Here is a 14,718-nt window from a genome sequence, read left to right on the forward strand (position 1 = left end):
CCCCCTCCTCCCTCCTCCCCCCTCCTCCTCCCTCCCTCCCCTCCCTCCTCTTCCTGCCTCCTCCCACTACTCACTGTTCCAGGTCCTGAGACTGGTAGACAGAAGTCCTGATAACAGAATGAGGCTGGCATAGCCGTGAAGGTACAGCCACCAGCCTGGCCAGCTGCAGGGGAAGCAGGAGAGAAAGGTGCTCCAAGCTGGCTTTGGACTCCAGACCTACCCTCTGTCTGCCCAGCCTCCCGCCCCCCACCTAGGGAAGTGGAACCAGGTCATGGGCATGACCCGGTCCATGTGCTCTGCCAGGTGTGTGCCCAGGTACTGGGTAGAACCGCCACTTGGAGGTTAGTGGGTATGCCCCGGGCTTCCTGGTGCCTGCCGGGGCTGTGCTCCTGGGAGGATGTCTGACTTGGGGAGATGCTCTGCTCTCCTTCCAAGAGGAGTGGGGGCAGTACTGCAGAGGCTGGGCACGCTTCTGGAAAGGTTCCTGGGGACAGAAACGAGCCTCACCCAGCAGGCAGGCATGCGGTCCTCTAAATGGGGCTCCTGGCAGCATACTGTGCCTGCTAGTTACTCCTGGTGGCTGCAGGAGGGGGTGACCCAGCTCCTCCTTGGGAGGTGGGGAAGCTGGGCTCTGGGTGTCTCTCCCCCAACCTCCAGAGTTAGATTTCACCTGAGCCTGAAGTTTCACTTCTGAGTCCATCTTCACTGGGTCAAGTAGATGATTTGGGAGTGACAAGGGAGCAGTGTTGGTGGTTTTTCTTCAGATCTGCGTTGGCTTGGACCTGTGAACTGTGGTGGGCATTGCGTGTGTGTAATAGACCAAAGGCACACTTACTTTTCCTCTTGTGGAAAGCACCAGCTTCCCTGAAAGCAGTTCAGGGCTGTGCCCATCCTCTGCCCAGCCTAAGTCACTCTCTGGGAAACAGGGAGGCGTCCTTGATCCCATCTTCACGCCACCCCTCCTCCTCCCCTTCACTGCCCACTGTCTCCTGCTACCCCCCAGGCCCCATGGCATCCCCAGGGCAGGATAGCCATGTGCATCCTCCCGGCCAGCCAGTCATCCCAATTAGGGCCTCCATGCCCTGTCCTGAGTCTGGGAGGTGGGGAGATTTCCAGACCCAAGTGGTGTTGAGGAAGGGACAGAGGCCTAGGAACACAGGCCTCCATACCCCTGCCCCAAGAGAAACCAGAGCTGCTGATGCTGGGCCCACACAAGCTGAGAACGTGGTGATTTTTTTTTACCTCAGGGGTCATCTGGGGGGGTTTAGTGGGTCTGGAGTATGTCATCCCACCTTGGGATCTAGGGCCTGTGAAGTGTGGTGGTTCCTGGATGCTGAGTCCTCATGGGGGCCAAGCTGCCAGAGAGAGAGAGGAAGAGAGAGCGAGCCAGTTCCACGTTCCCCTCCTCCACGGCCCCCTGGATATATACCTTTCATTTTATCACCCTTTCCTCTGATTCATTAACCACAGCTAGTTGGCAACAGGTCCCACCCTGACAGCTTAAGACAAAATGTCCAGGACACTGGGCCAGGGCTAGAGCCGAGAGTGACAGGAAGCTGGGCTGGGCCTCTCTGTTCAGACGTACAATGGTCTGGGACTAACTCAAGGGCAGACTGTTCCCCTTTTTCAAAAGGGCCTTTTCTAGGCCCCTCTCTCACCAACATGACTCTTCCTCACTCCCAGGAGCCCTGAAACCAGCATTCCCAGCGGCAGGAAGATGGATGATCTGGGCTCCACTTCCGGCGCTCCTCCCCCACTCTGGCTGGAACTTGCGTCAGTCATGTAAGTAGCTGTGACTCAGCACCCAGCTGGGTTGGGAGGGAGGGAGAAGCTGCTGCCTCGCAGGAACCTTCCCAAGCGTTCTGGATTTGAACACGCTGTGGTAGCGCAGAACAAGCCAGCAGCATTTGGTTCCTGGAGGCAAATATCTGTTTGTTCCGTGGGTTTGCTTACGGATTTCATAAACAAGGATTCCTCTCCTTCCTGTTTTCCTCCCGTATTATTTTTTGGGCACCGTGCTGGGCATAGGATTTTTAGCACTTTAAATGACACAGCATCATTTATAGAATGCAGTAGAAGCGCTCTCTGCAATCTCCAGGCTATTCTTTAAGCAACGGCCCATGAATTGTATTTAACACTCATGTTTTTGTTTGGCCTGTGCAGAGTTTCTGTTTCTTCTTTTTTTTTTTTTTTTTTTTCAGCTGTATCGGATTCTGCATGCCTTTAGACTAAACACGGCCCCTCCGGGTCCCCACACTTCTGCTGCACACTGTCTGTGCTTCTCTGTCTTAAGTGTCCTGCCTGACCCCTCCATACATTTGAATGTGCAGTGACCAGTCTGCACCAGCCCCTCTGTTTTTCGGATGAACATTCCGAGGCCTATTCCAGGAAAGTGCAGGCCCCAGTTCTCAGAGCCTGGCCGAGCAGGAATTAAAGCCACTGTGTTCTGATTCACTGTATGGTGACCTTTCCTCCACCCTCGGGTCCCTGCCCAGGCAGAGGAGTTTCGTAGGCACGAGGGGGTGGAAAAACCTCCAACTAGAATGTGGGCACAGACTGGACTGGGGCGGCATTGTGGCCCCCAAACCCTCTTCCTGTGCTGTGGCACCTCCCAGGGCTGACATACCCACTCCTCAGGGGCTGATTCTCCTTCCCGACAGCCCTCTAAGCCCTTCTCCACTGGTCAGCTTGCGTGGGGCCGCTAGGCTGAGGTGGGAGGATCCAGCGTCCCGCCTTTGATGACACAGCCCTTAGCAGGCTGGGGTTTTACCAGGCTGCTTTCTTCCAGATCAAGGAGGCCCTCGGGTTGGGTGCCAGGGAGAGCAAGCTGCTTCCAGCCGCATGAAATCACCTGGCTACTTGCAACTAGGGGACAAAATCAGCATCTGGTTTCAGGTAAGTGTGTCATTCATTGCTCGGCCGACTTCAAGAGAGAAGCCTGGTTCTGTTGGGAGGTCTGAGACCTCAGCAGACCCTTTTATCTGGTGGGATTGGAAGGGTGAAAGGTTTGGATACTAAGATGACTTTTATCCCCTCTACTCTTAGAGTGTTTACAGCAGTGCATTGCTAATGATTTCTTGTCTCTTCTTCCAGAGAACTGAGAGTATTTTAGAACTCGAGAGTTGGAGCCCAAACTCAGGTTCATATCCCTTAGTTCCCTCGGTGACAGTTGCTCCTCTGCTATGTGCATCCCCTCCTCTGCACTCAGAGCTGACGCTTCCTGGGTAGCAGGAGAGACATGGATTAATCACCCTCACGACTAGATGACCTGAGTGTGTGTTCTGAAGGACAGGAGCATGATGGTGTGAGAGGGGAGCTTAACCCAAAGCCAGGCTAGACTGGGGAACTTTCCTGCGGACGGGGTGGCCCAGCTGAGACCTGAAGGAGGACTTACTTGGCGGGGAGGGCAGTGACTGACAGTTGGTAGTTATGAGAGAGTAGATGCAGATTGTTCCAGAAAGAAGGAATAGCCTATGCAGAGGCCTTCTGATGGAGAAAGAGGCAGTCTGGATCACCGAAGGACTCCTGTGACGACACCTTAGGAACGGGTTTGTGGAGAGTGGCAGTTGGAAGTTACGAAGGAAGACGAGTTTGGCTGAAGTACAGAGCAGCAAAGCTGAGAATTAGCGAGTGTAGGTCTCCAAACCTCACGTTTTATAGGGTTCGTATTCTACGGGAATGACTATCATTAACGCTCAGTAGTGACCTTAAAGCCTTAGATACACCCCCCGCCCCCCCCGCACTCCGGCCTCCCCTCCGCTGTTGACTGCAGGTGTCCTTACTTAGAGCCCTGGCAGGCAGTACTGATCCCCAGCCCTGGCTCTCCCACCTGTGGCCGAGGCCACGCAGAGCCCCACCGGCTGCAGAGCCTAGTGCTGCCTGCTGTCAGGATCGCTCAGGCGTCCAGCACAGGTACTGCAGGGCAGTTCATCCCCAGCGTCTTCCCCTCCCACAGCCCTGCAGTGGAGACCACAGAGGCACCAGGGTGCTGGAGAACAAAGCAAGTGTCGAAGCACCGGCTCCTTGCAGAACCAGGCGTGCTCTCATCTCCACCCAAGTTTAACATGTACAGTCAGTAATACCCCCCCCTTCTATGCAGAAATATTGCCTAGGACTACCCTCACCCTCAATCTTCCTCATAATTAAGTTCAAGAACAGAATGAGACGGTAGTCCAGCTACAGAACAGGAGGCAGTGGGCAGAAGAGTAGGAGCACAGACTTTGGAGTCAGAGCTGGAATCGACACCATTCACTAGTCATGGGACTGTGGACAAGTTTTTGAACCACACTGAGGATCAGTTTCTTCTCCTGCAAAAACTGGGAATACTACCTACTCCGCAAAACTGTTGTGAGAATTCAAGAGCACAGCTTGGTGTTCAAATTTTATTTCCTTCTCTTCCCGAGAGCAGCACATGATGTTATGTCCAGAGGCATAAAAAATCAAAGGGTTTATCTAGAGTCCTGAAGAATTGGTAGGGAACCGGAGAGATACAGATTCTTCTTTCTCTTGGTTATGGTATCAGAGGAAATACAGACATATTTTCTTAGCTTCAAACAACCAAAAAAGATGGTGCAATTAGGAGATGGGAAATCTAATTTGAACACCATTTGCAAACCTAATTTTCAGGCAGAATTTGAAAACAACACAAAACAAAACTCCATTCTTTTATTAGAGGATTATCTACTTAGTACAATTATAAGACACTAATCTTTTTGTGTCACAGTAGAGAATAAATAAGATTGGCAATTAACGGGGTCATATTTGAATGTCCTGACCACTCACCTATGGCTGGGAAGGAGGAGCCCATGATCTACGTGACTAGGACACATGGAAGAGTTGCCCTGGCTCATGTGAAACCCACCTTTGTGTAGTGTCTAGAGCCTCACAGGCAGAAAGGGTGCTTGTTTCCTGATGACGTGAGATAATATCGGAAAATGCTTTTCACACTGTGAAATAGTTTACAAAGCAGGGCAATACTAATGTAAATATTAACCCAGTTTAGTAACAGCTTTGGCAATTTTATTTCGTCATATATATAATAATATGTAGGGACTGGTTATGGAATTAAATAACTTAGAATTCATGAGTTTTGTATTGCGATTGTCTGTGTAAATTATCAGCTTTGACTTTCATGTTCTTTGAGCATCACTTTGTAACTCTCCTCTGTGCCTTTCTAATGGATCCATATATCATGTCCCGTCACAAGTGGAACTGCAAGAAGACACCTCTGCTCGGGGCAGAGGCTGGGTCTTCCGATCGCATCTCCCTTCTTTCTTCAGTGAGATCCTCTTCTTCTGGAAGCTGGTTTCACATGGTGGCTTAGATTTTTCCATCTTTGTATCTAGCACCATTTGAAATCAGTGTTTTAGGAGTAAGAATTGCAGCACAGCAGAAGGCCAACCGCAGAGGAGCTGCTGCTCGTGGGATCAGCTTCCCTCCTTCTGCCACCTGAGCCGGTTCAAGAAAGGAAGAACTTCAGAATCAAAGTACACTCTTGAGTGTGTTGGGTTGTGGAGGGGGACAGTGCAGGGATGGGGTTGTGTTCAATAGAAACTCAGAGGCTTGAGCAGAGCCAGAGGTTGTGATTGTCTTTCTGTTGACAGGGAGCGGCAACCCCTAGCAGTAGCCTGTTGGTAAGGCCTTTGAGCACATGCTTGGGCAACGCTGGGTTGGGTACTTGATTGCAGTAGGCAAGGGGAGGGGTGTGTCCCAGAAGGACTATCTCATCACATCAGCACTGTCCACCTGCTCCTAGATGCCGTGAAACATTCAGCTGCAGTTGCCGAGCGGCTGAAATCAGACTTGCCACCTGCACTGTCAAGGTGCCGGACCCCACCGAGCACCACTGGACCCATCTCTTACACAGGCTGACCGATTTCTCCTGGTGTTCAGAGTCTGTTTTTGTCTAGCACCATTTGAAATCGGTTATGATGTAGGGGGAAAAGCAGCAGCCTCGAGGCCTCGTGCCAAGTCTGGTCAGCGACAGCCTGGGGCTTCCTGGAAGATGGATGCGCAGAGAGAGGGGGAGGAAGGTTATGCTTTTTCCTGCTAACTTCTTTAACTACATCTACAATACTTTATGCACGGGTAATAGATCAGTTAATGGATTTTTAGAAGCAAATCACTAAAATTTATCTGATGTCCTCGGTTTGCTGAAATGTGGTAGTGATGTAAACTATAAATTGGTTGCTGTTAAATTATCTTTCTGTCATGCATCCTAACCTTAATAAATGCTTTACTGTATACAATTTATCATGTCTTCGTTTTTCATAGATTATTTTCCATTCCTAATTGTATGATGATGATTAGTGGGGTTCTGAAAAGTTCATTTGCTGTGCAGATCTTACCTATTTCATAAAGAATTTGAAGTCGGTTACAGCAAACATATTAAAAATGTAGCCTATGAAGACAGGAATGAAATTCTATGAGGCAAGAAATAAAGTGAGAAAAAAGATTACAGAAGAGAGACACGTTGCAGACCTGGGCTGAAGGATGCTGCTTATTGAATGGGAAACTGACCTCGGTTCCCAGTGGGCTGCAGCCCTGGAGCCTCTGCAGTCAGTGTTCCCTCAGAAACATTGGCATACCTGAGCCTGGACTCACATGGCCCGCGGAGGAGCACTGATGAATTCAGCTGCATTATAAGAGATGCAGGAGTATTGCTACTTTTGGTTCTTAGTTTCTATCAACTCTTGAGGGCAGAGTGCACCAGTTCTGTAAAGGTATTCAGCAATGAGCCACATTTGACTTCACAGGGGATTCTTCAGGTAGGAGGGCTGTGTCCCCGACTGACCATTTTGCACAGGAGATGCGAGGCCAGCCCTGACCTACCTGCAGGACTTGTGTTTCACGCCAGTGGTTCTCCATAAGCGGTGGCATCTCAACCACCTGGGAAGCCTTTCTAAGTCCACCTCCTGCCAGTCTTCCCCCAGCTGGCTGTCCTGCCCAATCGGGTGGAGGTGGGACAGGTGAAGCATCTGTTGGGAAAACTTCCCCGTGAATGGGATGCATCCTTTCACTGCAGCTGCAGTGCTGTTTCAGGCTGTTGACTGGAGAATTCATGTTTTAATCCCCAGGATGTGGTGATGGGAACAGTTAAGACCCTGAATTGTTTTATTCACTTCTTTGCTGAGGTAGCTACAATAGACCTATGGGCATAACAGCTTTGGGTCAGTTGTAACAAACTGAACAACTTTTGATTCACCTACTGTGTCCCTAGTTCCAGCCTAGGTATCCCCAATAAAGCAAGTAACTCATGGATTCTGCCAGCAGGTTGCTGTGATTCCAGTCCCCAATAAGAAAGTGCCAAAAGATGGAGTTTAGCGTCAAAGCACAAAAACAATGACTTGGGACATCTTCTCCATAAAAGTACTTCCTGGTGCTCCCATGGATACTTAAATAGTGCTTACGGCTGAGTCATGAGATGCACAATGCACACCCCAAGTAATTAACATGCCCCTCATTTAGGATTATTTTGCTTTATTCATCTGGAGGCTGGCAGGTCTTTACCTAAAGTTGGCATCCCAGGGTGGTCTTTCTTTAGAAATTGCTAAGCAGAATGTTTCTTTCGGAGACATCTTGAGTCTGGTTTTTGAGGCCTTGCTTTCCACCCAGATATAGAAAACGCTTTGTCGGGCGTGGAGCTCTCTTCCCTGAGCTTCGCTACACATTTACTGTAAGCGTGTCAGTGGAGAGCGAGTTGGACTGAAGGCACCTCCAGCCTCATGCAAGTTGTACTGGCAAAGAATTCCCGCCTGTGGAACCAAGTGCTGGCGAATCTTAATAACTATGAGACAAGTCAAGTCTTTTTCCAGCTTAGGGTAAACAATGTGTTCAATCTCTAACCTGGTAAGTCTTCGTGTAAGATGTTGGCTCAGCCCTGCACTTTGAGAAGCTGGTATATAGTTTCATGGAGTTGCCTAGCAGACTGGTGTGTCTGCATCTGAGGGCAGTTTAAGAGTTTTCCTTGAACACGAGGAAAGCTATGTTTTGTGTTTATTCTAATGTGATACTGCTCCACCCACCTTCTGATTGCATTCACCCAAGGAGCCATTAGAATAGTGATTTTCAGATCCCACCCCTATAGGTTCTGGTTATACTGCTGTAGAAATGGGGTCTGGACATGTGTGTTCTGAAAGTTTCCCAGGGGATTCCACTGTGCAGTCAGGGTTGAGAGCGCCTCCTCTGGGTCTTGCTTCTACACAAAATGTGACCTGAGGACTCATGGTGTCGGTGTGTTAGTTTCTTGTGGCCACTTTCACAAGTTACAACAAACTTGGTGTCGTAGTCTCTTCGGGCTGCTATAACAAAACACTACAGACAAGGCAGCTTATAAAGAACAGATTTACTTCTCATGGTTTGGAGGCTGGGAAGGCCAAGATCGAGGTGCTGGCAGATTCAGTGCCTGGTGAGAGCCAGCTCTCTGGTTTGTAGACAGTGCCATGTAACTTCCTGGGGCAGGGGGGTGAAGGGATTTGGGGTCTCTTTTTATCAGGACACTAATCTCATTCATGAAGGCTTCATGACCTAATCACTTCCCAGTGGCCCCACCTCCTAATACGGTCACCTTCGGGTTAGGATTTTAAGGTAGGAATTTTGGTGGGACACAAACATTTACACAATAACTTGTCTAAAACAACACACCTGTATTCTTTTAGTTCTGGAGGTCAGAATCTGAAATTAAGTTATAGGCAGGGCCACCCTCCCTCCGGATGCACTGTCAGAGAATCAGTTTCCTTGCCTTTTCCAGCTTCCAGAGCTGCATTCTCTGTCTGTGGCCCCTTCTTGCATTCTCAAAGCCAGCACCATAGCATGCTGCATCAGTGGTCACATTGCCTTCTGCTGTAGCCAAGGCTTCCTCTGCCTTCTTCTCCTGAGGATTAAATGTGATTACATTTAGGGCCCCACCTGGGGGAGATAATCTCCCCACCCAAAATCTCATCTGCAAAGACCCTTTGCAGACAAAGCCACATTCACAGGTTCCAGGTAGTGCTTTCCCCTGGTATCTGAAAGTAGAATGTTCCTATGCAACCTTTCATAAGCAGATTTGGCATAAAGCACTGAAGCAAATGCCTGAGGGCATACCTTGCAAAGGGATGCACAAAATAAATGGAGACAAAGCACAGATACTTCTAGACCTATGGCAACTTGATGCTGAGATGCTGAGTGTAGTTCCCAGGAAGGAGCGTGGGGGTGCCACTCTCACCTCCTGTGTGGGCTGCCTGTATAACAGCTCGCTGCAAAATAAATGCTGAACGATATTTTCGCTTTTCCCTTTTTTTTTCATAAAAGCAAAAATCCTCTTTGGATTTCTTTTGATTAATGAAAACAGGTACCAATGTAGGTCTTTTGTAAAAGCACTAAGTGGCATAAAGTGGATTTTAAAAAGTAGGGTGATACTTGTATTATGACTCCAGTATCTCTGGAGGCCCTTATACAGCCTCCACAAACCGCAGTATGTGGAACACATACAAATGCAGAACCTGGGGCCCCAGCTGAGGCCTACTGCTTCAAGAATCTGCATTTTAGCAAGATCATCGTGTGATTCACCTGCACACAAAAATTTGAGAAGCGTGGTTGTATGGGATCCTACCCAAGGATTCTCCAATAATTGAGTCCACGTCAGAGACAGATTGAAAGGAATATTTTCCCTTGGGTCCTTTTCAGGTGGCAGTGGGTGATCAGAAGACCAATCATTTTCCTGAACACCATGAATAGTGCTCATCTAAATGATAGTAGTCTCCAGAATTCTCAATGAAGCCACAAACCCTAAGCACCAGGATGCCAGATGTCCTGATTCTTTCTGCTAGTTCTGCACAAGGCCTGCCATCGTGTCATACGTACGTACCATAGTTGTTTCTAAAAGCTACATAAAGGTGGTGAACGATAGAAACTTAAGTGACTGCCTGGCAAATATGAGTTTTACTATCCTAAACAAGTTTTCTTGCGCTGATAAGTCAGGAATCAGGGTGGGTAGCTTTCTCAATGTGATGCATACTTAAGGCAATTTTGGTCACTTTCTGCTGGTATTTAAGCCGGAGGGAAGGAAAAATAGTTACTGACCGCAGACCCCAATATTATGCTCCTCCATATGTAAGCCATAAGGGACAGAGGTTAGCTCTTTTTCAAAAGTTAATTTCCTAGAAGGCAAGCAGAAAAGAGCTAGTTAATTAAAATGAAATTAAAAACGGTTTCTGGAACTCAGCAATGACTAAAATCTCTGAATAATGACAAAGTTTGAAAAACTAAGAAAGGCATGGTCAAATGCCCTAACAGTCCACAGGAGGGCAGCAGTGCTAATACTATAAAGGCACACCACTTCATTCTAGGGTAACCTTTTCTGGATGGATGATCCTGGAAATCATGAAAGCAATGCAGCATAGGAAAAAAAAATATATATATGTATACGCTCTCTCAATTTTGCATTGTTTCTGAGAGTCAACAGACTATGTTAAATCCTGCTCTTGAGTACAAATATATAAAATTTTTAATATGCAAAAATATTCATTCTTGGTTACAATATTGTCAGCAATTACTAAGTTTTAGAATACCAGAGTTGCCTATTTTCCTTAAACCTAGAACATTCTTAAACAATTTAAATTCAAATTCCTGCCTACCTCAGCTGTCTTCAGAATTCTTGTAGAGGACTTTTATTGTTAGTCACCTTAAAAGCTCTTCCTGTTTATTTTATGCCAATTTAAAAAATATACTATAGTCTCAAGTTAAAGACAAAATTTGATAAAATACATTCTTTAGTTATAGTCAAACTAATTTTCATCCAGTGTTGATATTAGAAAGATTGCTTTTTTGTTGTTTGTTTTTGTTTTGTTTTTAAACCACAGATAGCCTCTTTTGGTTAGGCAGGCAATAAGACCTTAATTCAAGTTTTAGATATTTTCTGATTTCTTTATAGGCTGAATTACAAAACCATGTAAGTATAAGCATTCACCTTATGTCTTTATAAGTTCATGTGTAGAAGTGGACTCTGAGACTGGAGGACCACTAATGCAGAGGTTCTCACACTTAGCTGCATATGAGAATTACTTGCCCAGGCCACGCCCCAGGTCAATGACATGACAAATTTTGGGGGCGTGGGACCCAGGCATCAGTAAAAGTCTCCAGGGGATTCCAGTGTGCAGCCGTGGTTCAGAAACATGTTATGCTTTCATGGTTGGGACTTGGGTTTTTAATTAGCCACACCCATACATTAAAGTGATGTGGAAGATATGTCTTCTTCCACACACATAGATACAGATACTTGAATGTGGTGAACTCAAGGCCAGGAAATAATGAAGGCTGAGAGCTGGGCAGAATCAGGAAGTACTGCACAGAATGGGCTCTGTGAGCTGGGCCTTGGAAGAGGCCCAGGATCGGGTGGACAGGACCACAGGCGCTTCAGCCAATAGTGAACCAGGAATACAGCAGAGAGCACAGGATAGATGGTCTGGCTTGACTGACAGCAGGTTATCTGAAGTCTTGCAGAAAGAGAAGGCTTGGGAAGAAAAGTTGGGAATTAACTGTAGAAAGCTTTCAAGTATCTTTCATGAAATGGACTTTATGCTGTGGCTAACGGAGGTAGGAATGAGCACCTTTGAGCAGGGGAGGCACGTGACCCCTGGGGAGGGGAAAAGCTTGGACAGGCTTAAGTTAAGGCTCTGAGATGGGAGGGGCAGGAGTGGTGATTGTTGGAGGGGAATGCTTACAGAAGGTGGGCCCCATTAGAAGCATACTCCGATTTGAGATAAAACACACTGGAAATAAATGCATTATCACAAATGAAACTTCTCCATAATGACATTTTATTTTTTTAATAGATCTGAAGGTCCAATTCTCAAAATGCAGTTTTAAGAAAGCTTTAAATTAAAATACACTTTTCCCTCTCTCATTTAAATAAACATTTCTAGAGAAAAATGGTGTCCCCCTATATTTAATTGACAAATTATTTGACAAACAGAACATAATTTATATGTACACACATATTTCAATCTTACATATAAATAAATTAGAAAAACTAATTTTGAAGTGGAAACTATACTGTGAAAGTCAATTTATTTTGGTAAGCATAATAATCCTTGGTTGAAAACACTTCTTTGAGGGTTTTAAAAATATGTACTATAGCCACCCCCTTGCTTCTAAGCAAGTGCTAGATTCTCAAAAATTATGTGGAAGAGGGTACAGCAAAACTTCAACTCTATATTTATCTCAGAATTCCTGAATTTATTCTCCTCAAATTTATCTTCCTAAAGTGCCTCACCAGAGACTACAAAGGGAAGGACCACTTACATGGCCTTACAAACATGTCCTTAGGGAGTAAAACAATATTTACTCCGGTTCACTCTTGATTCTTTATTCATCTATTTCTAAGGCAACGTTTCTTTGGCCCAGTTTGTGCTACTAACTATAAAAGTGTGAAACAAAACATGTAAAAATGTAATTGGAGTTAGAGAGACAGTCCCTCCTCTTTGGCCGCTGGCTTATTTGAAGGAGGCCCTGCCTGGTGTGAGGACAGAGAAGAGGGCTGGGATCTGTCCCACCTGAGCGTCAAGAGCTACCTGAGCTCATTCTTCTTTCCATCCCTTTGCATGACCTACAGCAAATCTACAAAGTTAAGTTTGCTTTTCTGAAATATGGGGCTTCATTTTTACTCTGCCCTTTACAGATGAGGTGAGACTCAGATTCTAATGCAACTTGAGGTTATCTGATGAATTTATTCCCTACAAAACTGCCTACATTCAGATGACATGTTTAAAGTAAGACATCTCTTTATTCAGGTGGGGAGAGAAAAACAGAATTTAGAGTGGATTCTAATTCTCTTAAAGAGTGGAATTCTTTTTAAGAAAACTACAAGTCCACAGTGTTCACTTTGTCCTGAGATGGCATTCCTGCTATGGGTGTTAGAAGCCCTCTAACTTTGTACAGAAGCATGCAACTGATGCTGAATTCTTCTTGATTTCTTAGACTGGTTTATTGTTATTAAAAGGGGTGAAGAACAAATGCCAGAAATAAACTTTATAGCATCTTTAAATCACCAAGAGGTTACAAATTTTTTAAAATAGTATTTTAACCTATTAACTGTAAGAGTATTTTCCGGTAATATTCTTAGTTAAGGAAATCAAACTTTTATAATAAACAATATATAATGCATATTTTGGGATTGTTGAAGAATGAATCTTAAGAGTTGGCAGTCATCTTTGAACAGAAAAGATTTCAAAATCACTTTCTTTACAAATGAAATGTAATGCCATTTTGAATTATAGTTCTCTGAGTTTGGAGATTTTATAGAAAAAATATTTCCCCACCTTAACACTAGTCGCGATACTGTGTTAAGTTGCCCTTATAAATACAAGCGTTATTTAAGGAAAAACAAGCAAGATATTCAAACACAAATTCATACACATTTCAAAGAAGCATTAAATGATGGTGACTGTACTTCAGCCACATTAAAATGTTAGCCCTATAGCTTAACAGTTCCATTCCTGACAGTGTAAGAAACTAGCAAATAATTTTTATAGATTTTTTTTCAGTATTGAAATATAACTAACATATAACGCTGCATAAGTTTAAGGTGTACAGCATGATTTGATCATGTATATATTGCAAAATGATTACACGATAAATTTAGTTAACATCCATCACTTCATGTACCTACAAAAAAATTTTTTTCTTCCATGTGATTAGAAGTTTTAAGATCCACTTTCTTATTAGCAACTTGCCAAAATACAATACAGTGTTACTAACTGTAGTCACTACGCTGTACATTACATCCCAGTACGTTTTTATCTTATAATTGGAAGTTTATATTTTCTGACTGCCTTTACTCAACTGCCACCCCCAGTCCACCACCTCTGATGAAGGTAAATCTGATTTCTTTTTCTATAAGCTTGTTTTATTGGATTCCACATATAAGTGAGATCATACAGTACTTGTCTTTCTTTATATGACTTATTCACCCAGCATAATGCCCTCAAGGTCCATCTGTATTGTCTCAAATGGTAGGATTTCCTTCATTTTCATGGCTGAATGATACATGGGTTTGTGGAAACCATTTAGTCCTTTTCTGCTGGAGTGGTTACCTTATTCTGGCAAGCGCTGTATGTAGCAATACCTTCTTTCCTACGAAGCAAGGTTAGAAAATAGGGTCAGAGATGAACATAATTAAGTACATAAATTAAATTCCAGAAGCCCATTTAGAACATGGACAATTAAAAAAAAAACTATATACTAGTAAGAGTCACTGAACTAGGAATTAAATGATTCTTTTAAAATAATTCCAATGTTCAACCAGTCTCACTCTAGAAACCCTTCTTCTATTGCTGTATTATAGTTTTGATTCCCTCCATGACAAGAAATAGAGCAGTTGCATATACTTAGTAAATATTCCCTTATCTTAATTTAGAGCTAATGGGGAAGACTACAGAGAAACACACATTTTCCTAATATTGCAATTTAAAATCTAACTCTGAGATGAAACCTTTAAACAGCTAATGATTCCAGCAGCGTTCAAGATCAGTGAGGAATGCCTCGTTTACCCCTCACGGTCAAGGAAAATCATGTGTTCTGGTTGGAGAGTCTCCTAAGTAACTAAAACTCACATAACACTTTTTTTTTGGTAACAACAGACATCTTTCTAAACTCTGTTATTCAAGTCCAGTGTTTTCCAAAGAAAGATAATGCAAGTCACACAAGGTAATTTTGAATTTTCTAGAAGCCACATCAAAA

At 44.8% G+C, this 14,718-nt stretch overlaps 1 protein-coding gene across 6 annotated transcripts in view; it reads right to left on the reverse strand.

Moving 5' to 3' along the window:
- Positions 1 to 11,788: 11,788 nt before the first annotated feature.
- The window catches only part of LOC132413343 (membrane cofactor protein-like), a 53,962-nt gene continuing 51,032 nt past the window's right edge, over positions 11,789 to 14,718 (reverse strand). For 5 of the 6 annotated variants that reach the window (XM_059995403.1, XM_059995422.1, XM_059995413.1 and 2 more), the window contains one exon: positions 11,789 to 14,112. Coding sequence is in view for 3 of the 6 variants with exons in the window: in XM_059995413.1 (XP_059851396.1) it covers positions 14,046 to 14,112 (67 nt within the window). In the remaining 3 variants the exon portion in view is untranslated. The remainder of the gene's footprint in view (positions 14,113 to 14,718) is intronic. The other variant, XR_009516701.1, reaches the window with a different exon arrangement.

This window comes from Delphinus delphis, chromosome 1, assembly GCF_949987515.2.
Source record: "Delphinus delphis chromosome 1, mDelDel1.2, whole genome shotgun sequence".
NCBI lineage: Eukaryota > Metazoa > Chordata > Mammalia > Artiodactyla > Delphinidae > Delphinus > Delphinus delphis.